The sequence below is a fragment of the Leucopleurus acutus genome (assembly GCF_964270905.1).
Source record: "Leucopleurus acutus genome assembly, chromosome: 16".
Classification (NCBI taxonomy): Eukaryota; Metazoa; Chordata; class Mammalia; order Artiodactyla; family Delphinidae; genus Leucopleurus; species Leucopleurus acutus.
Window position 1 is genome coordinate 4730194 of NC_139158.1, and position 27332 is coordinate 4757525.

General features: G+C 44.4%; 1 protein-coding gene across 1 annotated transcript; it reads right to left on the bottom strand.

Annotated features, from left to right (window-relative positions):
- Positions 1-4566: 4566 nt before the first annotated feature.
- On the bottom strand, positions 4567-4951 carry LOC309972659 (ribosomal protein eL22-like 1; the record flags this gene model as incomplete). The annotated part of the gene is made up of 1 exon (XM_082856450.1): positions 4567-4951. One exon carries the CDS (start codon positions 4949-4951, stop codon positions 4583-4585), a length of 369 nt encoding a protein of 122 aa, XP_082712576.1. The 3' UTR covers positions 4567-4582.
- Positions 4952-27332: the final 22381 nt, after the last annotated feature.

The following is a 27332-nucleotide window of genomic DNA, read 5'->3' on the forward strand; positions in this document are numbered from 1 at the left end:
GCTGGGTCATAAAAGGCTATTCAGCTCTTGCCTTGTTCACTGGAACACTTGTGTTTGGGGCACTGAGTTGACATCATGTCAAAGACCTTACGTGAGGCCACCATACTGTGAGGAAGCACAGACCACACATAGGTGTTCTGGCTGTCAGCCCCAGCTGAGGTCCTGGCTGAAAACGGGCGTCAGCTGCCAAACAGTGAGTGAAGATGCCTCCAGATGATTCCAGCCCCCAGCCATCCAGTTGCCCCCCACGCCTCCCAGCCTTTGAATCGTCCCAGCTGAAGCCTCAGACACCAAGGAGGAGGGACAAGCCATCCTTGCTGTGCCCAGTGTTAATTCCACACCCACAAAATCCATCAACACAACAGAAGGGTTGTTTGATGCCTCTAGGTTTGGGGCTGGCTTGTTACACAGCAGTAGTAACTAGAACGAGGATAAAGATGCTGTCTTGCCGAATCTCTCTCTTTTTATATCTGAATCTGACCACTTCTCCGTGTCCATCTCCACTTCGACCATCAGAGCTTGGACCCTTGTCTTTGACCAGCATCGAATTCCAAACTTGTCTTTCTGCCTCCTGTCTTGACCCTCTAAACCTCCCTCTCCCACACACATCTTTCTAAAACGCAACTATGTCCCAATTAGCTTCCCCAATCCTTCCCCAAGTAATGACTCCCAGGCATCTCTCATAAAAGTCTAGAGCGATTAATCACAACATTGAAAGATTCAGAGTGTAGTGTACCTCACTATAAAGAGGTCCTTTACCTTTATCCCAGCCCACTCTGATCCTGCCTGGAAAAAAAAAAGATAAAGAACATGATACTGCTCAGAGCATTTGATATTTTTGGAAACAGAAAGTAAGTTCTTTACTTGGGAAACATGTAAGTACTCTGAGTTTACCCATCCTTGAAAAATTATCTTAAAACCCTTCAGGCCCTGAGAATTCCAGATAGACAGGTAAAAAATGATATACTCTTGAGTTAGTTATTTAACTGCATGTGGAAAAATTAAATATAATTTAGTCTTATGTGCTTTTCAACCACACAACGTTTCTTAGGTGGGTCAACAATGAAAACAAGGATCTGGCCAGGGATGCTGGGTGCAGGAGGCCCAGGTGAGCAGACCCAGGCATTCAGGGTCCTTACTGATAAAAAAAAAAAACATCTGCCCCATGGGACCCGACAATCCAACATCTCCCCCAAATTCACCTTTTAAGTGTTGGCAAACAGAACAGGTAGAACTTTGAACTTAAAATGGGATGCTTGCTTTTTGGCAAATGCATTTTAAAGGCTGTTGCTCTTCAGAGGTTGTTTTTAACTCACCCTTTGGAATATGAGGCTGCACTAGGTGTACCTTCAACTCGTAGCTGTTTCAGAAATTCAAATTGGGAGGGCTTCATTCCTGGTTATTTCCACGGTATGTGGTCAAGATCATTTGGGAAATGTAGTAAAATTTCATAGTTAAGTGAGCAAATGAAAAAACCCTTTCCAGAGGGGGAACATGGAAATAACTTTTAAAAATGCCCTTTGTCTTTTAACCATGAAGTTTTGCCTTGACTGTGGCCGCTTGCCACCGTCATTTTTAGAGCCAAGGTCTCTCTATAAAGCCTAAAATTCTTCTGTTGAAAGGCACTTCCTTCTGCTACTTTATCACCTTCCTGGTTTTGTCTAATCTCACCCAGATTACGGTCGTATTTCTTGGCTTTTTAAAATACGCACATTAAAATTTCAAACACAGAGTCTTTGTTCTGCAGTCTTGACTTTTCGTGCACCCTTAGACGTATTTTGGGTCTCTTACAGAGAAGAATGTTTTGCTTTAAATAATCTTATGTCTTTAAACCTACTTTGTCATGTCCAACTTCTAAAATTTTCATGCATTCTGATGAGGTATTCTATTTAGAGAGTATTTTGTTTTAATTAAGCCCATCTTAAGAGACATTTGGTTTTTGCCAAGAATGTGCTTTCTCCCTTACAAATCAGTTATATTTATAACATTCATAAACTAAGTCATAGCAAAGGCAAAATTTTAGCTGCACTGTGACTGTGTCTTCTAAGTTCATGGGGAATTAAAGAGAATAAGACGGGTTAAGACGAAACATGATAGCAAATCAAGACACTGTAAACACACACGGACTTTATCTTCCATAATTTTTTTCTTCTGAAATGCTGGGTTTTAAAATTGTTTTATAGAACAATTTCTCATCTCTGAAAAGAATGCGGATGGTAGGTTGTTATATTTGTGAGCAAATTGTGGGAAAAAACTACGCTAGAAACTCTTAATTCTTCCTTTGTTCAATTAGGCTGCATTTAAAAATTCAAGTTTATTTTTTCCTGAATATTACAACGTACATCCACATAATAGAATATATAGAAAATACAGAAAAATAGAGACATGAAAATTAAAGTCATCTGTCTCTCTCCTTTTTTTTTAGATATATATATTTTTAATATTTATTTATTTATTTGGTTGCACCAGGTCTTAGTTGCGGCAGGCGGGCTCCTTAGTTGTGGCACGCGAACTCTTAGTTGCAGCATGTGGGATCTAGTTCCCTGACCAGGGATCAATCCCAGGCCCCCTGCATTGGGAGCATGGAGTCTTAGCTACTGCGCCACCAGGGAAGACCCTAAAGTCATCTATCTCTTATCAAGAGGCAACCAATATTACTATTTTGTTCTATTTTGTTGGTAATATTTCGTATATAACTTTTTTTCTTATGTGGTTAGGATCATATCATATATGTATGTTTTTTATCCTGCTTTTTTTATTGTGGTAAAAAATGCACATAACAAAATCTACCTTTTTTTTAACATCTTTATTGGAGTATAATTGCTTTATAGTGTTCTGTTGGTTTCTGCTGTATAACAAAGTGAATCAGCTATATGCATACATATATCCCCATGTCCCCTCCCTCTTGCGCCTCCCTCCCATCCTCCTTATCCCACCCCTCTAGGTGGTCGCAAAGCACCCAGCTGATCTCCCCATGCTATGCACCTGCTTCCCACTAGCTATCTATTTTACATTTGGTAGTGTGTATATGTCCATGCCACTCTCTCACTTTGTCCCAGCTTACCCTTCCCCCTCCCCGTGTCCTCAAGTCCATTCTCTATGTCTGCGTCTTTATTCCTGTCCTGCCCCTAGGTTCATCAGAACCATTTTTTTTTTTTTAGACTCCATATATATGTGTTAGCATATGGTATTTGTTTTTCTCTTTCTGACTTACTTCATTCTGTATGACAGACTCTAGGTCCATCCACCTCACTACAAATAACTCAATTTCATTTCTTTTTATGGCTGAGTAATATTCCATTGTATATATGTGCCACATCTTCTTTATCCATTCACCTGTCGATGGACACTTAGGTTGCTTCCATGTCCTGGCTATTGTAAATAGTGCTGGAATGAACATTGTTTAACCATTTTAAAACGTACAGTTCAGTAGCATTAAGTCCATTTACATTTTCGCACAACCATCACTGTCATCCATCTTGAGAACTTTTTCATTTTCCCAAACTGCAACTTGGTACCCATTAAATAATAACTCACCATTCTCCCTTCCTTTCAGCCCCTGGCAACTACCATTCTACTTTTTGTCTCTATGAATCTGTCTCTACGTTATCCTGTTTTTTTGAACAATATTATACCATAAGCATTTCCCCATATTATTAGGATCATTTAATGACTGCTTACTATTCCATTGTATGGATTTGTGTAATGATTTACTGAACTGTAGCCCTACTGTTGGTCTTCTAGGCTTTTTCTACTTTTCCATTATAAATAATACTTCGATTAGCATTGGGGACATAAAACATTATCTGTTCTTCTGTGTTTTTTAGGATCGAGTCCTACAAGGGGAAATTATGGGGTGAAAGTGTGTGAACGTTGTTTTTGTTTTTTGGTTTTTTTTTCGAGAATTTAAATATTTTATTCTATAAAGTTACACCCAAAATTGTGCTTCATTTTTTCACTCTATACTTTAACTCAAGGACGTTTGTGAAAGTAGCGCACTTCAGAAATCCTGGAAGAAATTCCACCAGCTATAGGCTACTTAAATACTGCTTACAGAAAGTATTAAAAAAAGCAACAACAGAGGAGTACAAAAGAACTTATTTACAAAACAGAAGTAGAGTAACAGATGTAGAAAACAAACTTATGGTTACCAGGGGATAAGGGTGGGGGGGCGGGGGGGTGGATAAACTGGGAGATTGGGACTGACATGTACATACTACTATACATAAAACAGATAACTAATAAGAACCTGCTGCATAGCACAGGGAACTCTACTCAATACTCTGTAATGGCCTATATGGGAAAAGAATCTTAAAAAAGAAAAGGAGTGCCTGTGTGTAACTGATTCACTTTGCTGTATACCCAAAACTAACACAACATTGTAAATTAACCACACCCCAATAAAATTTTTTTTAAAGTATTAAAGGAAAGCCAGGATACACTTAAATCAAAGAGATGAATGCTTAACATACAGAGTAATGTTTTTCATTCACTGGTAAACTAAAGGTCCATTTCAAGATGTTTCTCTCGTATACTTGATTGGTTTTGTTAGCAAGCAAAGCCCTGAAAGGGACGGCTTCGTCTAGTCCTCAGACTCGGATCCATCTTCATCTTGACTAATCTGGAAGTAACGAAGTTCATCAGTCTCCTTGTCGGATGCGACCACACGGAGCCAATCACGAAGATTGTTCTTTTGAAGGTATTTCTTGGGAAGGTGTTTCAAATACCTTTTAGAGAACTGTTTCTCAGAAACAACTGTGATTTTATTCTTGAAGCGTTCAACGTGAACGACATTCCCAAGATTTCCAGTTTTTCCATTCACTTTAACCTTCTCCCGTAGAAACGGTTCAAAATTTCCAGAATCGGAAATTCCATCTTCTACTGGGTGAGTAAGGTCCAAATTAAACTTCCAGGCTGACTTCTTAGGCTTCTTGTCTTTCCTCACCGCCATCTTGCACGCCGGCGGCGCGATCAGAGCGGGTGTGAACGTTTGAAAGCCTTTCTAAAATATAAATTTATTTTTGGCTGCGTTGGGTCTTGGTTGCTGCGCGCGGGCTTTCTCTAGTTGCAGCGAGCGGGGGCTGCTCTTTGTTGCGGTGCGTGGGCTTCTCATTGCAGTGTCTTCTCTTGTTGCGGAGCACGGGCTCTAGGCGCCTGGGCTTCAGTAGTTGTGGCAGTGGGCTCAGTAGTTGTGGCTCCTGGGCTCTAGAGCGCAGGCTCAGTAGTTGTGGCGCACGGGTTTAGTTGCTCTGCGGCATGTGGGATCTTCCTGGACCAGGGCTTGAACCCATGTCCCCTTCACTAGCAGGCGGATTCTTAACCACCACGCCACTAGGCAAGCCCCTGAAAGGCTTTTAAAAGATATCGTCAATTTACTCTTCCTACAGGGTTTTACCCATTCACACGTGCCTTCCTCAGCACAGGTAAATCTCTCTCTCTCTCTCTTTTTTCTTTTTTGCTAATTGAGTTGCTGGTAAGATTCAATGTATTTATTTATATTTTAAATCATTTATCATCTCTTGCAAATGGGCTGTTTGTATTCAGCTTCATAATCTAGGGTCGAAACTGCAGTGAAAGCTAAGCTTGCTGAGATATAGCCACTCTTCTGAAAAATTCTACAGGGACACTGACTTTCGGGGTGTACTGCTGAGTTTCAGGGGTGCACGTCACCTGTCCGTCATGTCAGATTTCAAATCTCATGTAGGATTTTTTTTTCTGCTTTCTAGCAAATTTCTGAGCTGCCCTCCAGTGCACCTTGGAGAGGTGGAAAGGGACCTCCCAAAGGGGCTAGGACGTGGGTCCTAAGCTGTGTGATGGTGGGCAACGAATCACCTCTCTGGGCCTCCCCGCCCACTCTGAGGGCTCGCCTAGCTCTCAAACCCACAGGAATAATGACACACGCTTAAGGCCTCCAGGGTTGGGCGAGCTCCAACAAGGAAAGTATTTGGCACACAGTAAATGCTGAGTTCCGACCTGGTGATTCCTATTTGATAGTTGTGTAAGCAGAAGGTGATACAATAGTAACGTTTGTTCCTCTCTCTTATAAACCGATTCTCAAGAGGGAGGTAGTATATTCTGACAACTAGACCACCTGTTTTATTGATTGAAGAATGTCAGCGAGGACCCTGGCTCTGCATTCTAGAGCCATTCCCTTCCATTCTAGAAATGTTCACATCAGGGTGTCTCCTATTTTTTTTCATAATAGTTAATACATGCCAGGCACATAATGTAAATGATCTGTAATCTTAGGAACAACTCTGAAAGGCAAGTATTACTGTCTCTTGTTGATAAACCAAGAAGCTGAGGCGCAGAGAGGTCAATCACCTTGCCCTGAGGCACACAGCAGTGAGCTCCAGGGACCTCTCTTCATTCTGGGCTGGGAACCATTCACAGATTTTTAACTGAGGTGAAATTCGCACAACATAAAGTTAACTATTTTTTTAAAAATTTCCCTTTCCCCACTCCCCTCTCCCCACTGGTAACCACCAGTTTGTTCTTTATATCTGTGAGGTCTGCTTCTTTTTTGTTATATTCACTAGTTGGTTGTATTTTTTAGCTCTGTGATACATTTTTTTTCTTTTTTTTTTTCTTTTTTTTTTTTTTTGGCGGTACGCGGGCCTCTCACTGTTGTGGCCTCTCCCGTTGCGGAGCACAGGCTCTGGACGCGCAGGCTCAGCGGCCATGGCTCACGGGCCCAGCCGCTCCACGGCATGTGGGATCTTCCCGGACCGGGGCACGAACCCGTGTTCCCTGCATCGGCAGGCGGCCTTTCAACCACTGCGTCACCAGGGAAGCCCCCTTTTTTTTTCTAAATGTATTCATTTATTTTATTTTCGGCTGCGTTTGGGCCTTAGTTGCGGCCGGCGGGTTTCTCTCTAGCTGTGGCGTGCAGGCTTAGTTGCCCCGTGGCATGTGGGATCTTAGTTCCCAGACCAGGGATTGAACCTGCGTCCGCTGCATTGGAAGGCGGGTTCTGAACCACTGGACCACCAGGGAAGCCCCGTAAAGTTAACTGTTTTAAAGTGAACAATTCAGTGGCATTTAGTGCATTCACAGTGTTGTGTCGCCACCACAGCTGTCGAGTTCCAAAATATTTTCATCGTCCCCAAAGGAAACCCGGTACCCATTACGTGGTCACTCCCCATTCCTCCCGCCCTCCAGCATCCAGCCACCATCAGTCTGCCTCTGTCTCTGTGGCTACCTAGTCTACATATTTCATGTAAATGGAATCGTACAGCACGGGACCTTCTGTGTCTGGCTTCTTTCACTTAGCGTAATGTTTTCAAGGCTCGTCACATAGCATATATCCATACTTCATTCCTTTTTATGGTTGAGAAATATTCCATTATATACTATATACATAACTGTGTCTCTAATAATGTATATTAAAATACTTTATGTATATATAAAAACACAATTTGTTTATTCATTTATCCATTGATGGCCATTTTGGCGGTTTCCATCTTTTTGCTATTTGCTATTTGAATAATGCTTCGATGAACTGTGTATATAAGTTGACCCTTGAACAACATCAGTTTGAACTGTATGGCAGACGTTTTTCAATAGTCAATACTGAGGTACTGCATGATCTGTGGTTGGTTGAATCCGGGGACAGGGAACCTCGGATATGGGGGAACTCCGTATGTGAAGGGCCGACTGTAAGTTAAATGCAGATTTTCAACTGGGCAGAGGGTCGGTGTCCCTGACCCCCCCTCATTGTTCAATGGTCAGCTGTATTTGTTTTAATGCCTGTTTTCAATCCTTTTGGGTATACGATACACCTAGGAGTGAAATTGCTGGGTCGCATGGTGATTCTATCTTTAACTTTTTGATGCACTGTCAAACTGTGTTCCACAACGGCTGCACCATTTTACATTCCCACCAGCAAGGCACGAGGGTGCCAGTTTCCCACATCCTCAGATGGGGACCCTACCTTGAAGCTGGGGGGGCCCCTCTCTGATTCACGGTCACAGTTTTGTCCATCATTAGTTTTGATAACCTCCACCGCTGTTTCCCTCCATGATTCACCAGATGGAATGTTGGCCGGAGAGCAGCTGTTGTGATTTGGGAATGGACTTCAATTCTGTTAACCTGAAAATTCACACAGTCTGAAGAGCTGGAAGGGACTTTGGAACAAAGGTAGTACAGACGTATTTTCTCTTATTTCTACTTGAATGTTTCCTGTGATGGGGAGCTCACTCCACCATGGGGGGGACAGTTACATTGTCAGACAACTGTCTTGAGGGCGTTGAGTTGACTGAGGAAAGAAACAGGGAGGTACCTTCCTGGCAGAGGAAAAGTCATAGCAATATTTTCCAACTTGGACCCGTGCGCTGCACTGCCCATATCATCAGAGACCTCGCCGGGGCGGGTCCTCTAGTGGATAACCCTGGACGAGTTTCAGTCACCATGCACAGCCCCTCCCTGCTTCATCATCGGTCCATTTCCTTTTTTTTTTTTTTTTTAATATTTTATTTATTTATTTATTTGTCTCTGTCGGGTCTTCGTTGCTGCCTGCGGGATCTGCGTTGCAGCATGTGGGATCCAGTTCCCTGACCAGGGATCGAACCCAGGCCCCATGCGTTGGGAACGTGGAGTCTTAGCCACTGTTCCACCAGGGAAGTCCCCATCCGTCCCTTTCTTAAACGTCTGGTGGCATTTCTTGATCTGTGAGTCTGATCCCCTTCATGACCCCAGTCTTGAGTTTTTTAGGAGACACTTTGTTTTCAATCCTCCAGGACAGGCAAATGCAACGTCTATAATTAAGCATGCCTGTTATTAAATTCCACACCTTAATGGATAGTTCTTGCTGAGGAGAGTTGGAGTGCCAGGAAAGGAAATAAAATGTGCCTCAAAAGTCATAGAAACTCAGACTTGAGTTTGCCTGGTGAGATGCAAATGAAAAAGTCCTCCAGCAGTTGAGCTACAAATTGTGTCTTTGCCACGGAACTTCTCACCGTTTCCTGATACGCCACTTCTTGCTCCCAAGGAAGAGTACCTGGGATTTAAACTGATAAATAAGTCAACTCTTAGTCGCCAGTGATGGCTGGGGACGAGGGTGATACATAAATAAACAGGTAACTTTCAAATTGCATTTTATCTGCTATCATTATAACTTCTTCCCCTACCAAATTTTCTCTGAGTAGCAAAATGGGACTATTTGGAAGCCTTTTTTCTTTCTATTTTTTTCTTCCTTTCTGATCTTGCGGGATTGGAATGATCCAAGGGCTGGGTACTCATCGCCCAAGTAAGAAGCAGCTACAAAAACGTTAGATGAGAAGACCTAAATAGACATTTCTCCAAAGAAGAAATACAAATGGCCAAGAGGCACATGAAAAGACTCTCATCATCGATAATTGTTGGAGAAATGCAAATCAAAACTACAACGAAGTTCCACCTCACACCAGTCAGAATGGCCATCATTAAAAACTCTACAAATAACAAATGCTGGAGAGGATGTGGAGAAAAGGGGACCCTCCTACACTGTTGGTGGGAATGTAAGTTGGTGCAGCCACTGTGGAAAACAGTACGGAGGTTCCTCAGAAAACTAAAACTAGAGCTACCATATGATCCAGCAATCCCACTTCTGCGTATATATCCAGACAAAACTCTAATTCAAAAAGATACAGGCATCCCTATGTTCACAGCAGCACTATTCACAATAGCCAAGACACGGAAACAACCTAAATGTCCATCAACAGATGAATGGAGAGAGAAGATATGGTACATATATACAATGGAATACTACTCAGCCATAAAAAAGAATGAAATAATGCCATTTGCAGCAACATGGATGCAACTAGAGATTATCATACTAAGTGAAGTAAGAAAGACAAATACCATATGATATCACTTATATGTGGAATCTAAAATACGACACAAATGAACCTATCTATGAAACAGAAACAGACTCACAGACATAGAGAACAGACTGGTGGTTGTCAAGGGGGAGGGGGCTGGTGGAGGGATGGAGTGGGAGGTTGGGATGAGCAGATGTAAACTTTTATATACAGGATGGACAAACAGCAAGGTCCTACTGTATTGCACAGGAAACTATATTCAATTTCCTATGATAAACCATAATGGAAAAGAATATTAGAATATATATATATACACATATGTATAACTGAATCACTTTGCTGTAAGCAGCAATTAACACAACTTTGTAAATCAACTATACTTCAATGAAAAATTTTTTTTGTAAAGTTAGATGATGCGCTTATAAGAGAAAAATGGCTAGAAATTAAATAGGTGTCACACGTGCTGTTTTTGGAAAACCAAAGTTCAATTTGATTTCATGGTGAAGCCCCCTCTCCCTTAGACCCCTGGCTCTAAGATTTCCCAACAGAAGGCAGCCTCATGCTGTTTCATCTTCAGAATCAACAACCGATCTGCTCCACGTCTGGTGTCTGACTCTGTGGGCAGCTCCCCTTGGTTTCTGGCTGCAGGAGATTCAGGTGAGGACTGGGTAGAAACCGTCCTTCCTCTGTCGTCCCCTTTTCTTTCCATATTCTGGTTATTAATAATTTTTCTTTTTAGTTCTCAGTAGTCTGTTCTTTTGAACCAGGCCAAAGCACACTTTGCTTTTTTATATTTCCTTTCATTCTAATCACAAAAATCCCTCCAGGCTGAAGCTTCTTCTCAGAAACCTGGCAATTAGAAGAGGCAGCCAGTCTCTTCCTAACACTTCCTTTGGAGCCCCGTCATAAGTAATTAACCTGAAGTTAGGCTCAGCACACAAATGGATGGGGTGCGATTGGCGATGGTGTGGGCACCTTCTCTCCTGGGTTTTTACCCTGTTCACGAAATCCAGGAAGCGGATGCAGACCTTTCCATTAGCAGGAATGCGCTGTCCACTCTGGAACACTTAGAGAGGAAACCACAGCCGAGACACTTTTCTCGTGCACTTAAACCTGAGAGTTAGTTGTTCATGAAGCTGTTATCCGAGGATGGCATTTTCTCCCACCAGCATCTCACAGGCCCCCTAAGGCTGCTACTGCCCCACAAACATTTTATTTTGACCTGCTGCCAATTCAGTCTCATCCCCGGGGATGACAGTGGAGGGTGAAGGGTAGATTCAGAAGGGGCTGCAGTCACCTTGACCCAGATCCAGTCTGTGGCTACAACAGTCTCAGTGAGGAGGGGGCTAAGATGGATTGATTGGTTTCTTTTCCTTTCTTTCTTTCTTTCTTTCTTTCTTTCTTTCTTTCTTTCTTTCTTTCTTTCTTTCTCCCTTTCCTTCCCATCCCTTTCCTTCTTCCCCTTCCTTCCTTCCTTTCCTTCTTTCTCTCTTTCCTTCCAATCAATGTGAAATTCACATGACATAAAATTAACTATTTTAATCACAAAAGGGCAAATATTACATGATTCCACTTATAAGAGGTCCCTAGAGTTGAGACAGAAAGTAGAAGGGTGGCTGACAAGGGCTGAAGGAGGAGGGTGGGGAATTAGTGTTTAAAGGGGAAAGAGACTCAGTTTGGGAAGATGACAAAGTTCTGGAGGTGGATGGTGGTGGTGATGTTTGCACAACAATGTGAATGCACTTCACGCCCCTGAACCGGACATTTCAAGATGGCTAAAATGGTAAATTTTATGTTATGTAGATTTTCCTACAAACATGTATATAATTTTTTTAATTAACCATTTTAAAGTGTTAGGTCAGTAGCATTTAGTACTTTTGCAATGTTGTGTGACCACCACCTCTAACAAGTTCCCCAAACATTTTCATCACCTGCAAAGGGAAACTCATACCCTGAAGCATCCCTCGTCATCTGCCACGCCCCTCCCTCCCCCATCCCTGGCAACCACCAGTTCACTTTCTGTCTCTATGAATTTACTTATTTGAGACAGATCGTATAAATGGAATCATGCAGACTGTGGTCTTTTTGTGTCTGGCTTCTTTCACAGAGCTTCATGTTTTCAGGGTCCATCCACATCGTAGTGTGTGTCATTCCCCTCTATGGCTGAGCAATATTTCATCGTATGGATTTCCACCCCTTGTTTATCCATCATTCATTGATGGTTGATGGACACTTGGGATGTTTCCACCTTTGGCTATTTTTTTTTAATTACCATTTTGATCATTTATTTTATAAACTTTATTTTAAAGTTAATTTTTATTGGAGTATAGTTATTTTACAATGTTGTGTTATTTTCTGCTGTTATACGTATACGCATATCCCCTCTTTTTTGGATTTCCTTCCCATTTTGGTCACCGCAGAGCACCGGGTAGAGTTCCCTGCGCTATACAGTAGGTTCTCATTAGCTCTCTATTTCACCTTTGGCTATTGTGAATGTGTGTGGACCAGGATTTGCTTGGACACCTTTGATGGGATTATTTAGCTGTTTTTTGTTTCAGTTTCTCTCTCTCCTCGTCAAGAAGGCTGGAAGCTGCCCTTCCTCACCTGTGGCCAGGTTGGTCCTGCTGGGGCCTCCTGCAGCATCTCTTGGAAGACCTGCCAGGCAACACGTGTCAGAGGGTCACAGCCGTCAGAGGCCACCCAGCAATTAGGCAGCTGCCTTGTCATGCTCCCTGGGGAGGGTGCTCAGCGACATGCGCGGGTCGTTCTGTCTGTCGTCAGTTTTCTAGAAGCACCACCGAAGGGGAAATCATAGCCTCGGAGGGGCAGGTACTTGGAGAATCCATCTTCCTGAGTCACCTCTCAGCAAACCCTACTTTCAAGTCCCTGGATATCCTGTCTCACTTCAGCTTTAGTGTGAACAGGATGCGTAAGACATGGGGACACTGAAATGGGAGGGCAGGACAGTGCCACCGAAATTGTGCCCCAGCGCGGCTCACCAAATGACCCGCCAACACCAAGGCTGTCCTGGGGCGCTGGCTGCTGCCTGAACGTGGTTCCCGCAAAGAAAGGGGTGAGATGGGCTTTTAGGCTGTGACCGCGTTAAAAATCCTCAGCCATGGAGTTCCTTTGTCGTGCAATTCCCAAACCCTTTTAACTTACTGAGGCAAAATTCACATCACATAAAATCAACCATTTTCTTTCTTTCTTTTCTTTCTTCCTCTCCTCTCCTCTCCTCTCCTCTCCCCTCCCCTCCCCTCCGCTCCCCTCCCCTCCCCTCCCCTCCTCTCCCCTCTCCTCTCCTCTCCTTTCCCTCTTTTTTTTGGTTGCACCGCACAGCTTGCAGGATCTTAGTTCCTTAACCAGGGATGGAACCTGGACACTTGGTAGTGAAAGAGCAGAGTCCTAACCACTGGACCACCAGGGAATTCCCTCTTTAAAAAAAAAAAAAATATATATATATATATATATATAGAGAGAGAGAGAGAGAGAGAGAGTTTAATTTTTATTTTATATTGGAGTGTAGTTGATTTACAATGTTGTGTTAGTTTCAGGTGTACAGCAAAGTGGTTCAGTTATACATATACATGTATCTGCTCTTTTTCAGAGTCTTCTCCCATATAGGTTATTACAGAGTATTGAGTAGAGTTCCCTGTGCTATAGAGTATGTGCTTGTTGATTATCTAAAACTCAACCATTTAATTAATTAATTTATTCACTTATTTACAATTAATTAATTAATTAATTTTGGCTGTGTTGGGTCTTCGTGGGCTTTCTCTAGTTGCGGCAAGCGGGGGCTACTCTTCGTTTTGGTGTGTGGGCTTCTCACTGCGGTGGCTTCTCTTGTTGTAGAGCATGGGTTCTAGGTGTGCAGGCTTCAGTAGTTGCAGCACATGGGCTCAGTAGTTGTGGCTCGCGGGCTCTAGAGCGCAGGCTCAGTAGTTATGGTGCACAGGCTTAGTTGCTCCGCGGCATGTGGAGTCTTCCCGGACCAGGGCTCAGACCCGTGTCCCCTGCATCGGCAGGCGGATTCTTAACCACTGCTCCACCAGGGAAGTCTGTATCCTTTTATTTATTTAAAATTTTTTTTAAAAGTAATTTTATTTTATTTGGCTGCACCACATAGCATGCGGGATCTTAGTTCCCTGACCAGGGATTGAACCCGGGTCCCTTGCATTAGGAGCTTGGAGTCTTAACCCCTGGACTGCCAGGTAAGTCCCTAAAACTCAACCATTTTAAAATGCACAATTCAGTGGCACGTAGTACATGTACAATGTCGTGCCACCACCACCTCCATCTAGTTCCAAAGCATTTGACTCACCCCAAAGGGAGCCCCCGGACCCACTGATCACTTACACCCCAACCCAAACCCTCTGACCAGTCACTTGTAAATTCAGTCGTACATGTGAAGCCAGGCCCCCTGATTGGTGTCCACGCCACGTGGTAGGGGCTTAACAAAGATGTGACAGAAGATGGGAAAAGAAAAGCGGGGGGACAGGTGAGGACATCGGTCGTGTCCAGGCAGCAGGCTGGGGATTCCCTGGACGTGTGGTATTCCAGGAGTGGCTGGAATGTTTTCCTTTTTCTGTCTTTCAGAGGCTGGATGGTGTCTTGAAAGAACAGGGGCAGTGGAGGCAGGCTGACTGGCGGGGCCTCCACTTACTACTTGGGTGGTGTCAGGCACACTATTTATTTACACAATTTTAATTTATGTTACTGAGACTCAGCTTCCTTGCCTCTCCGGGGGCTGAACAATGCCTACCTGGAGGGCAGCTGGGAGGGGACTTCGTATGGGGGTCGGCACACAGCAGGCGCTCAGAAGTCGCTCCTATAATATTGTACATATTCCACGATGGAGATGGTGATGATGCTGGTGATGGTGGAGAGGATTCTGTTGCTGTTGTGGGTGGAGGTGCCAGGAAAAGCCACACCCCCTGGTTGCCTGCTCTGATCCTGAGTCCAGGGGCATTAATAGAGGCAGAAAGGTAAAGAATGAGGGCGAGACTCAGGAGCAACTTGAAAACCACTCCACTCAGGAGGAGCCAAGAGAACCTGAAAACCTTTGAAGAAATTAGGATACTGCCTCGCCCTGACTCACATGTACCGGCAGGGTGTCTCACTGAGATGGTCCACAAAGCCTTGTTTCTTTTCTCCTTTGAACTTGGAAGCTACGGAGGAGGGTTTGAAAGGCCGTGACTAAGCTCCCAGCCAGCTGACCCGCGGCCTTCTGCTGAGCGAGCAGGCGCCAGGCGAACGCGCCCCGGGCGGTGCATTCACGTGGCTCTACAAGAATGTGATTTTTGTTTGCGGGTTTTCCTGCTCTTCTTTTACACACAGAAAAATGCTGCGTGCTTGAGGCTGTGTCCCTCTTTTTCCTGTGTAGAAGACACTTCTTCAGTTCCCGAATAGGATCTGGGATTCATTCTCCTTGTGAGGAAGCCAACGGATTGCCCGAGGAGCCCCCCCCATCCCCCCACCCCCCAGGCATTCTTAGCAAGATGCCACTTATTCTAGATCGTGGGAAAGGCAGAATCGGACTGTGTGTGTTTCCTAGTGCAACAGTGACAAGTGACCACCAACTGGGTGGCTTAAAAGCAACAGAAATGTATTCTCTTCCAGTCTGGGAGACCAGAAGTCTGAAATCAGGGTGTCAGTAGGGTCAACCTGTGCCTCTCTTTGCGTTCTCAGCAGTACTTGGCTTTGCTTAGATGGGAGTTGCTTCCCTCCAATCTTGGCCTCTGTCACACGGCCGTCTCCCCTGTGTGCGTGCTCTCTTCTTATAAAGACAGGAGGCCCTGGATTTATGGCCCACCCTAATCCAGTATGGCTTCATCTTAACTGATTACATCTGCAAAGACCCAACTTCCAAATAGGGTCATATTCTGACATTCTGGGTGGATATGAATTTTGAGGTGGGTGACACTATTCAACTTGGTACACAGACAAAAACTTCAAATGGCAGCAATGATCCAAAAACCCCAAACACACAAACCTAATACACAGATTCCAAGCCAGACTGCGTATGTTCCCCTCCTTCTCTTTTAAGAGCGACTGCATTTTGTGTGTGTGTGTGTGTGTGTGTGTGTGTGTGTGTGTGTGTGTTTAGGTTAAACTTCCATAGCTTTGAGAGTGAAATCCCGGCTTTGTTTCCAATCTTAAGGGAACATCCATCAGTCTTTCAAAATTAAGTGTGATGTTAGCTATAGGTTTTTTTTTTTTAATTAATTAATTAATTAATTTTAAATTTGTTGGGTCTTCACTGCTGTGTGTGGGCTTTCTCTAGTTGTGGTGTGCAGGCTTCTCATTGCAGTGGCTTCTCTTGTTGCAGAGCATGGGATCTAGGTGCACGGGCTTCAGTAGTTGTGGCACACGGGCTCAGTAGATGTGGCTCATGGGCTCTAGAGCTCAGGCTCAGTAGTTGTGGTGCACGGGCTTGGTTGCTCTGCAGCATGTGGGATCTTCCTGGACCAGGGGTCGAACCCGTGTCCCCTGCATTGGCAGGTGGATTCTTAACCACTGCGCCACCAGGGAAGTCCTAGCTATAGGGTTTTGGTAGATTTTTTTTTTTGGCTGCACCGCATGGCCTGCGGGATCTTAGTTCCCCGACCAAGGATCGAGCTCACGCCCCCCCTCCAACAGGGGAAGCGTGGAGTCTTAACCACTGGACCACCAGGGAAGTCCTGTAGATAGTTTTTTTTTCTTTACCAAATTAAGGAAGTCCCCCTTTATGCGTAGCGTCAAAGAGTTTTAAATCATGAATGGTACTGAATTTTGTGAAATGCTTTTTCCACATTCATTTATATGATCATGTAATTTTTCTTAGCCTATGATCATGGTAGATTACATCAGTTGACATATGATTGTTGAACCAGGCTTGCACCCTGGAATAGATCCCACTCAATCCTGGTGTGTAATTCTTTTTATCGTTACTACATTTTTTGGTTAATATTTTGTTAAGGATTTTTGTATCTATATTCATGAAGGACATTGTAATTTTCCTTGTTTGTACTGTCTTTGTCTGGTTTTGTTAACAGGGTAATACTGGCTTTATAAAATCAATTGGGAAGTATTTCCTTTGCTTATCTTTTCTGGAAGAAATTGTGTAGAACTGATGTTCATTTAAACATTTGGTAGGCTTCTCCAGTAATACTGTCTGGGCCTGAAGATTTCTTTTTTGGAATTTTTAAAATTACGATTCCAATTTCCTTAATTGTTACAGGTTCTTTAAATTACCTATTTCATTTGGGGTGAGTGGTGACAGTTTTTGCTTTTTGAGAAATTGGCTCATTTCATCTAAGTTGTCATATATCTGAGTATATAGGTTTCATAGTATGCCTTTATTGTCCTTTTAATCTCTGCAGGCACTCTTTCATTCCTGATATTGGTAATGCGTGTTTTCCCTCTCATTTTTCTTTTTCAGTCTTGCTAGAAGTTTGTCAATTTTACCTATCTTTTCAAAGTACTAGCTTTTATTTTTCTCTTTCACTTTGTACTTTTTTTCCCAGCTTTTTAAAATTAATTAAATAATTAATTTTATTGTGTTAAAAATATAGAACGTAAGGTGTTTCTCTCTCATGGCTTTCAAGATTTTTTTCCATTTCTTTATTTTCAGTGTTTTCCTATGATGTATCTTGGCATGGACTTCTTTGGATTCATCCTGTTCGGCATTTTCTCAGCTTCTTGAATCTGTAGGTTTAGGATATTTGCCAAATTAGGGAAGTTTCCAGCCATTATTTTTTCAAATACTTTTTCTACTCCACCCTCTTTATCCTCTCTTTCTGCAGAACTCTGATGACAAGAGTGTTAGTTCTTTTGTTATAATCCCACAGTTGCCTGAGGCTCTGTTCATTCTTTTACAGCCTATATTTCTCTGTTGTTCAGATTTGATAATTTCTGTTGCTCTTTCTTCAAGTTCATTGATTCTTTCCTTCATCTCTTCCATTCTGCTGTAAGCCCATAATTGATTTTTTTGGGGGGAGGATTGGTTATTTTTTTCAGTTCTAAAATTTCCATTTGGTTCTTCTTTGTTTCTTCCATTTCTTTTTTTTTTTCTTCTGTTTTTTAAAATAAATTTATTTATTTATTTTTGGCTGCATTGGGTCTTCATTGCTGCATGCAGGCTTTCTCTAGTTGTGGTGAGCGGTGTCTACTCTTCGTTGCGGTGTGCAGACTTCTCATTGTGGTGGTTTCTCTTGTTGCAGAGCATGGGCTCTAGGCGCACGGGCTTCAGTAGTTGTGGCGCATGGGCTTAGTTGCTCTGCGGCATGTGCGATCTTCCTGGACCAGGGCTCAAACCCGTGTCCCCTGCATTGGCAGGCAGATTCTTAACCACTGTGCCACGAGGGAAGTCCCTCTTCTATTTCTTTGTTGAGATTTTCTATTTCTTTTTAAATTACTTATTTATTTATTTTACTTATTTTTGGCTGGGTCGGGTCTTAGTTGTGGCACATGGGATCTTTCGTTGCGGCTCACAGGCTCTTCGTTGTGGTGTGCGGACTTCTCTCTAGTTGTGGTGTGCAGGTTTTCTCTTCTCTAGTTGCGGTGTGCAGGCTCTGGGGTGCGTGAGCTCAGTAGTTGTGGCATGCGGGCTTAGCTGCTCTGCAGCATGTGGGACCCTAGTTCCCTGAACAGGGATCGAACCTGCATCCCCTGCATTGTAAGGCGGATTCTTTACCACTGGACCACCAGGGAAGTCTCGAGATCTTCTATTTCTTTGCTGAGACTTTCTATGTTTTCGTTTGTTTCAAGTGTGTACATCATTGCTTGTTGAAAATTTTTCTAACAGCTGCTTCAAAATCTTATTCATATTATTCTGACATCTCTGCCTTCTTGGTATCAGAATCTATCAATTGTCTTTTCTCATTCAACCTGGATTTTCCTGGTTCTTGGTGTGGTGAGTAATTTTCAGTTGTTTCCTGGACTTTTTGGTATTGTTATAAGACTTTGGGCCTTTGATAAATATTTTTATTATGTCTGCCTCCACTGACACCTCCAGCAAAGTAAGGGGGGGGGAAATTCCTCCTCATTACTACCAGGTGGGGGGTGGAAGTCCAGGTTCTCCACTTGGCCTCTGTGGACATCCTGCACTGGGGGAAAGGGTACCTTGTTACTGCTGAGTGGAGATGGAAGTTCAGGCTCCTGCAGGCCCCTGCTGATACTGCCTTAGCTGGGAGAGGCTGGGGTGCTTTATCACTGCTACCCATGGCCTCCACTGGTACCATGGGCGACAGGGGGCCTTGTCACTGCTGAGGGTGGTCAAAGTCCTGATGCTCCCCAGACCTTCTCTGACACCACCCCAGTGGAGAGGGAGGGGGGCCTCATTACTGCCTGGCTGGAGTGAAAGTCTGGGTCCCCTACTTGACTTTCTCCAGTACCAACCTTGGAGAGGGGCCATTGGTTTGGGATACCTCCTTTCAGCTTGAAGAGAGCGGAGAGCTAGGCTCCTCTCTCAGGCTTTTGCTGATTTTGGTGGGAGTGGGGCTGGCTGCAGTGGAGTAGAAGCTTATTATCCAAAAGTTTTCTGTCTTGTTAGGCTGTACCTTTCCTGATCCTTCGACTAGAGAGAGGAGGCTTTTGTTGTAGTTTTTCCTTCTTTGCACCACTTGGTGTGTCTGGGTTTCTGGCTTCTCCAGCATCAAGTCTGGGGTCTCTGAGGCAAAAAGAAAACTCAGGGAACTCACCACCATGTTGTTCCTTGGTTCCTGATGTCCCTAGTCCTTCTGCCCTCATCTTTCCAAGTCTTCTTGAGTAATGTTCATGAATTTTAGTTGTACTTAGCGGGAGGAATAGGAAAAAGTACATCAACTCCAAATTTCTGGAATCAGAAGTCTGTCTAAGCTACATTATTTTTAACAACAAAAGTGATCAGGATGGTCAGAATCTGCCCTGTATGTTGTTAAAGGAGGGGAAAGAGAGATTTAATATTGTGTCATTGGGCAACATGATGGAAAGACAAGCAATCACTTGCATTGTTTCTATTCCAGTGAATAGGGGTCCTCAATAGTGTGTTTATATATTCGAAACCTCAGTGATGAATTTTAATACATTTATTAAATGCTAAAAATGTATTGACCAAACAGAAGATCTGTACAAATTAAACTAGTATGATTAATCTATTATTGAGGGAGAAGTATTTGAGTGGGGTGTGCATGCCAGACCCTTCCCGTCTCTCTATTTTGCCTAAGAAAAGGAACATTGGCAGCTGCAAGGGGGTGTGTGGCGAAGGTTTCTGGGGCTGTTATTGTCCGTCTGGATGCTGAGGTCTGATGGGGCCTCATTAAACGTCATTGACTGCTGGCTCTTGTTGAATCCCCAGGGCCTGCGTGGTGGGGGAGCTAAGAAGCAGGTTTCGAATGAATAAAGTAACATCAAGGGAGGGGCACAGAGTCCCCAGGTTCCCCTGTGGAGCCGCATGCATGTGACCGTGGCCCTAAGAACCTAGTTCTTTAGAGGACTAATGAGGTATGAAGTGTGGGACAATTCACAAGCAGAGGGCGTGGAGTGTGGCAAGGTATGTTCCAGAAGACAGACTTGGAGGAAAACACAGCAGTTAGAAGGTGGCCGTGAAGGCAGGGATTCAGCTTTGCCTCCCTGTCGTGTCTCATGTGTCCTGTCTGGCTTGTGAAAGAGGGAGTGGAGAAGCTTTCTGCCTCTGTGCATAACAACGATGAGCATTGATTGAGCACTTACTGTGTGCCATACACTGTTGGTGTATGATAGCATCTAGTTCTAGTTCTCAGAGTACCCATATGGGGCAGAGTCGTTGTTGGTTCCATTTCAGCTGCAGAAACTAGGGCACAGAGAGGTGAAGCAATTTGCCCAAGGTCACACAGCCAAGAACTCAAAGTACCTGGGCTGTATGACTTTAGAGCTTGCAGTATCCAGTTAGCAGAGGTGGTGTGCTGTGATGCATTGTGGCTGGGAACCTAGTGACCTTACTGGGCATTATGTGGCCTTTTGGCAAAGTCAGTGAATGACTGGAATTCGTGGCTGGCTTTCGCCATCCTCCAAGTCAAATTGCAGACTCACCTTTGCTTGGGCACAGTTCGGCCCTCTGGGTCTGGGATGGGTGTTGTTCTGTCACTTGACTGCTGGCTAAGAGCACAGTTTCTATTCAGAGGACAGCGATTACAGACAGATGTTCCATGTACTAATGTGTGTCATTTTCACATTTTTTTCCTTTTTAATCGCCTGTCCAATAGTCCACTCTGCTCCCCGGGATGGATTTTCCTGATGAATTTAAGCTGCACACAGCAGACTCTGACCAACATCTGAAGGGGACCTTTTTAAATTAAAAATTTTGTTTGTTTGTTTTTGTTTTTAGTAGGTCAGGGACGTCCTATAAAAATGAAGAGCGAGATAAAAATAACACAGCTTTTTATTACTACAGAAGACACTTTGCATTTGATAACTTCATATCCACGCTGCCTTGAGTGGGTATGTGAAACGCCTTTCTTCCAAAGTAATAGCTTGAAATGGTGGCCAAGTTATTTTTTCCCCAAGTTTACCACTACTGAGAAATTTGACCGCCTTTGTTCTTGAAAAAATGCAAGTGACTAATCAATCTAAAAGGAGTTAAGCTGCCCTTGGTAATCTGAGGCCAGAGAACTGTTGTCAATTGTGTAGATTCCAGGGGGGAGAGAATAAGACCAAGGTAGACTGCACTGAACGATTGGAAAGGGAGATGGACGCTGTGAAGGACATGATGTCTGGGCTTTTGAAAATTTAATGAGGATGTGACTTGACACTTGGACCCCCGTTGTTTGCCTGGGCAGAACGGAGAATGCTAGTCTGCACAAGATCATCTCGATTCCAATGAGACGTTTTCTTTCCTAGATGAAATTAGATTTCAGAAAGCGTTGCTTTCCTTTTGTGACCGTGAGCCAGCAGCGAGCTGGACGCTGTGTGTGCCTTTCCCAGACTGGACCAGAGACCCCTGAGCAGATGTAACGGATTAGTTGAGGTTTCCATCTGCTGACAGTCACTGCTGTCTCTGCATTTCTTGATCAGTATCAGAGGAGACGGGAACTGCTCTGTGTAGGCCGCGTGGGCAGCCTCTTTCTGACTGAGTGCAAAGAAACTGGCCTTGGCAGGGTTTTGGCAATTGTGACCTTAGTGCTGGGCGAAGACACTTCTGTCCAATTTCATAGACTTTCACTTGGAGGATGGAGATGAATATACAAAGGAGAAGTCCTCTGACCTTTCCAGAATGTGTGCCCATTCTTGATTTCTTAACCTATTTCTGCGGTGGTCAAAGGGCTGATAAATGGCTTTCAACATGTTTTCAAGATGTCTCTCACTTTTGCTTGCCCTGTTCCAGCAGCAATACCAAATACGTCCAGTTCAAGCAAAAACTGTTGCTTTCTACATTTCTTTCATATGGCCAGGCCCTGCAGTGGATCACAGAGACAAAATACATACAGACTACAGTTTTGGTCTGAAGGAGCTTCAAGGCTGCAAAGCCAATAGACAGGAAACAGCAAACACTGTGAGAAAGTCTATAAATAGGATAGGACATCAAGTTTTCAATTAAATAATTATTTGAGTAATTATATGCTTAATGGCTGTATTCCTTCTAGGCCATATGTCCCTTGAGGACAGGAACTGAATCTATCGTTTTCATCATCATATTCCCAGCACCTGGGACAGTGCTTGAAACACAGCAGGTCCCTAAATATGTATTGTCTGATGGAATGATTGCAACAAGGTTTTGGGTTTAACACTTGGAGTGGTATCTGCTGCATGAATTGTTTTCCTTACAGATTCACTTATAAAGCTTTCAACATCCGAGTAACACAGATGGGCATAAAGTGAGTGCCTATCTTAGTGGATAATTAGGATACTTAATGTTCCTATGTAGGGCCAACCTGCACGTGAGCAGATTAGATACCTGCTATCTTGGTGGCATTGAAGAGGTACTGGAAAGCAGCTCTTTTCCCAAAAATCTAATTTTTCTATTAGATATTAATTCCTTCGCATACTGAAGGTTTTTAAGTCTTCCAATTACGCCATTCAAGTGCAGAAATAAAGGCTTATAATCTGAGCCTTTATTCTGCCAACACTTTCTGCAGGCTTTGTCGAAATGGAGGCCCTGGCTAAGCTGTGGGGATAATATAATACCCTGCTTACAAATAACTGGGCTATGGCTGATTCTGATGGAAATGAGCTTGGGTGGAGATCAGAGAAGCAATTTTCAGACTCAAACTTTGAGAGAAGCATCTATGGATCTCACTCTAAGAAACCTAAAGAATTAGGAGTTGACATTTAAAAGCACTTAAAATTGATAGTATCACTGAGTTCAAAGCTCCACATGTCACATTATCAAGTTCAAAGTATGCTGTCATTTTTCTCAGTAACTACGCTGTTATCTCCAAGATAACCAAGCCAACGGGACCAAGACCAGGAAGCCAAGTCTGTGGGCTGGGATGCAAACCTACATCTCCTGATGCCTAGACCCCTTTTCTGTTGTATATTTGTCACATAAGCTGCCACAGGTCTTATCTCACCCAGAAGTGTGCCGGGAGGCTTGAGCAGCGCCAGAATGCTGGGTGTTTAATTTTTGAGATTATTAGGAGATTGCACTCTTTGGAATCATCCCACAACCTTGAACAAAAAAGTGAAAAATGTCCATTTTGATAAATGACAGCAGAAAGTTCCTTCAACTCAATGGGCCATTTGTAAATATAAAACACTTGCTGGAAAATTATATTAGAGATGAATTATCTCCTCCATTACAATGTTTCCTTTTCTTTAATGCAATTTAGTTCCAGCAAATTGAACAGAAAAGCTTGGGAGGGGCCCCATTCAATGGTTCAGGAGGAGTTACTGGAAGCAAGATGTGGAGTGGAAAAGGAGATCGGGGAATATACGGGTCAGGGGCTGGCTGAGGCCTTCTGCCCGGGGGGCCTGTGCTGAGGACCCCGGCTGTGCCCACGGGAAATTGAATTCAGAGCTCCTTCTGCATCATAAATCCAGGGCAGCTGGCAGCTTTCCAAGAGAGACGGGAGAGAAAGCGCAGGAGCGACTGGGGCCAGACGGGCCAACCCTACAAAGCCCTCTGAGGGTGAGCCCCAGGTGTGCCGGCTGGGGATTCGGTTCCAACCTCATAATAACGTTTATTTACAAGCTTTACACTTTGTTGAAGTGCACTCATCTCCAGGAAAGGAGAGCCTCCATTCTACACCAGAAAGCGGGAAGGCTGGAATTACTGTAAAATTTCTCGGGCCGAAGGGCGAAGGCTTGACTTTTAAATACGTTTCTTGGTCTTTTTTCCCTGGGTGCACGTGCGAGGAGGACCTCCCGCCGCCGTGTTTTGTAGACTCGGCATTCGCCTGCCCTGGACCCCACGTCCGTCCCAAGGCTGCTCGAAGGCGGGGCGGGGCCGGGTGTGCACGCCCGCTTCGCCCCCGGAGGGTCCCCTCTCACCCTCGCGGGGCTCCGGGCGGGGCCGAGCGCGTTCACGAGGGGTCCGGGCGGGTTCCCGCAGGCGGGGCCGCGCGGCCTCGGGCCACGCCCATCGCAGCCGGGGGCGGGGCCTGCGCGCCACGTGACGGCGGCGCCGAGCGGCGAGCGCCCCGCCCCGCGGGAGGAGGCCCGGGCAGCGACCGAGTCCGCGCGCTGCTGGAGCTGCACGGCCGCCGGCGCGCTCCGCACCCGCGGCCCCTCGCCCGCTGGCCCCGGGCTCGCCGGCTGCGGGAGCAGCCTCAAGATGGACGAAGACGGCGGAGGCGGCGGCGGTGGCGGCGGTGAGTGTCGGAGGTGTGGCCGGCGCGGCTGGCGGCCTGGGGCGGGGGTCGCGGACGCGCCGGACCGGAGCGGGGACTGCCGGTCCCGGGTCGGGGGTTGGTGGTGCAGGTCCGCCTGAGAAGACCGGGTCTGGGCAGCGCCAGTGCCGGCTGCCGACCGCCGAGGCCCGCGGCGTGCGCCGGGCCCGGGGCCCGAGGCGGGGGTCCGGGGGCCCCGAGGCGGGGTCGTCGCGGAGACCGGGCGAGGGTCTGGGACGAGGCCGGGGTTGCCCGCCGGCCGGGGCCTCCCGGAGGCTCGGGTCGGGGTTCGGGGGTCGCTCTCCGCAGGCGGGGGACCTTGGGGGCGACCTTCTCCGCTCTCACGCCCTCCGGAGCCCAACCGTCGGTGACGACCCTCCCCGCGTCTTCTCTCAGGTGGTGGGAAGCGGGGAGTCCACGGGAAACCGGGATGGCAAAGTTTTGAATTGCGGATCCTCCGGGTCCAAGAAGGGCGGCTGCGGGGAGAGGGTTCAACGTCGTGACAGTTTTCTTGGCTTTAGGTCAGAAGTGGTCAGTGGGATCGTTAAATGAGGAGGGGGCAGCTAGAGCGCACGCATTTTATGAAATAGGGGAACGTTACGGAGTGAGCCAAAAATAAATTTAAAAAAAGTCAGAGGAGCGGAGGGGTCGGAGTCAGGAGCTGCAGCCCGCCCGGAGGTGAGACCAGAAAACCAAGCTATCCCTCTGACGCTCGGTCACCTCTTGCTAGAAGATTCGCGTTTGTTGTAAATTATTTAGTGGAATACAGATTACCATTGTGTCATGATGTGAATTACGCCTTTAAAAGCGAATAACGTGTCTCTGTAGTGTCTGTGGATGGAGTGGGGTCGTTGGCTTGGGAAGCAAAGGGTTAATACCCCTGTTTTACAGGAACACCCAAAGTTAAGGATCTCTCTCTGTTTTTGCTAAAGATCTCCTTTATGCTGACAGACGGAATCATCAGAATCCCTTGTAATAAGGGAGCATTTTGGGGAAAAAAAAATCTTAATTACAGGCTGCGGAGCAGCTGCCTGTAAGAATCAGCAGTGTTGAAAGCTTCAGGATGAAGTGGTTAATCAAGGTACCTTCTAGCATTTAAGTGCTGCTCCGGGGGAAATGTTTGCGCCCCAAGAAGCGGTGGGCCTGGGATGGGGGGAAGTTCGCCCGAATCCTGGCGTTTGTCGAGTTCAGTTTTCATAGTTGAAGCTGGGGGTAGCACTGTGGCACTGAGTGGGTGTGTTGTTTTGACGGAAAGTTCTGTGGAAAGGAGGAGCCCAGGTGCACACCCTCCTCCAACCAGGCTGCTGTCTGAAGAATGTAACTGATGGATTCTCCGTGGACGCGGTGCTTCCTGCCTGTCAAAATCGGGGTAACAGCACCGGCAGACAAGTGTCTCCTTTTTAGAAAACAAAGACAAACAACTGTAACATTTAAACGTTTGACATTCGAGTCCAGGCAGCTGGCTGGCTTGGCGATTTCATTTGAAGGAGTTTTAGACTCTGTCCGTTAAGGAATGTAGAAAACTTGAAGGTAAAAGCAGGTATAAAGATGAAAAAAGGAAGCCAGTATAGATCTTGAATATTATAGCGAAGGACAGTATTACATCTCCAAAGTATCAAGACTTTCTTTGGGCTAATATAGCTCATCTGGGAATACAATCCTGAGATTTAAAAAAAAAAAAAATCTCACGCACAGGAGCTGTGCATTAACGTTATTTATAATAGAAAATTGGAAACGACAGTGCCTAATAGGAGACTGGTGAGGTAAATTATGGGGAGTTTACTGGAGGAAATATTTTCCAACCATTAAAAATAAGCAGTTTTATATATTATGGTCTAAACAATGTAAAAACTGCTGATATTATGGATGTTTTATTTTCTTGGTTTTTATATTTTCCAAGTTTCTGGAATGATGTATATTACTTTCAAATTTGGAAAAAAAAAAAACTTAAAAAATTTACCCTAGTAAGACAATTGATAAAATTTGAATAGGCAATAGATCAGATAATGGTATTGTATCAATATTAAATTTCTGGGTTTTGATAATAAATATAGAGAAAATATTCCTTTTCTTAGGAAATACACACTGAATTATTAAGGTATAAGGAAGTATAGTGCCTCAGCTTACTCTTAAGTGGTTCAGAAAAAAAAGTTCACACACATGAAAAAAATAGAGACAGAAGGATAAACATATAGGGCAAAACGTAAATACTTGGTGTATCTGGGTCAAGGGTATATTGGTATTTGTTGTACAATTCTTGGAACTTTTCTGAATGTTTGAAATTATATAAAATCATCTCTTCAAAAAAAAAAATTACCCTGCAGTGGGAAAAAGGGTATGATTGTTTTTAAAGTATCATTTAATTCACTTCACTGGAACAGTCAACAGTGAACAGATATTTATTGATTATCTACTAAAATGTCCCTGCTTTATTAAGCTTTATTGATATGGTTTATTAAATTCTTTCTTCCTTGCCTCATGGAAGACACTTTAAAATGTTTGGCATTCTTAGAGCAAGTGTGTTTTTGAATAGATGGAAATCTTAAGAGTTTTGAAAGAAGAGTCATAGTGCTTGTCATGTAAATTCGGTGTGCTTATATTTAACTTTTGATTGATGGAAGTTTTGAAGTTAACATACTTCTTTATGGTTCATTAGTTTTTACCACCATTTAGATTTCTAAAAATGCTTTGCTTTAAAATTCATGGTTTTAAAAATAAAGTTCAGCCCTTCGAAAGAATAGTTTCGCTTGCCAGTCATTTGCAAAACATA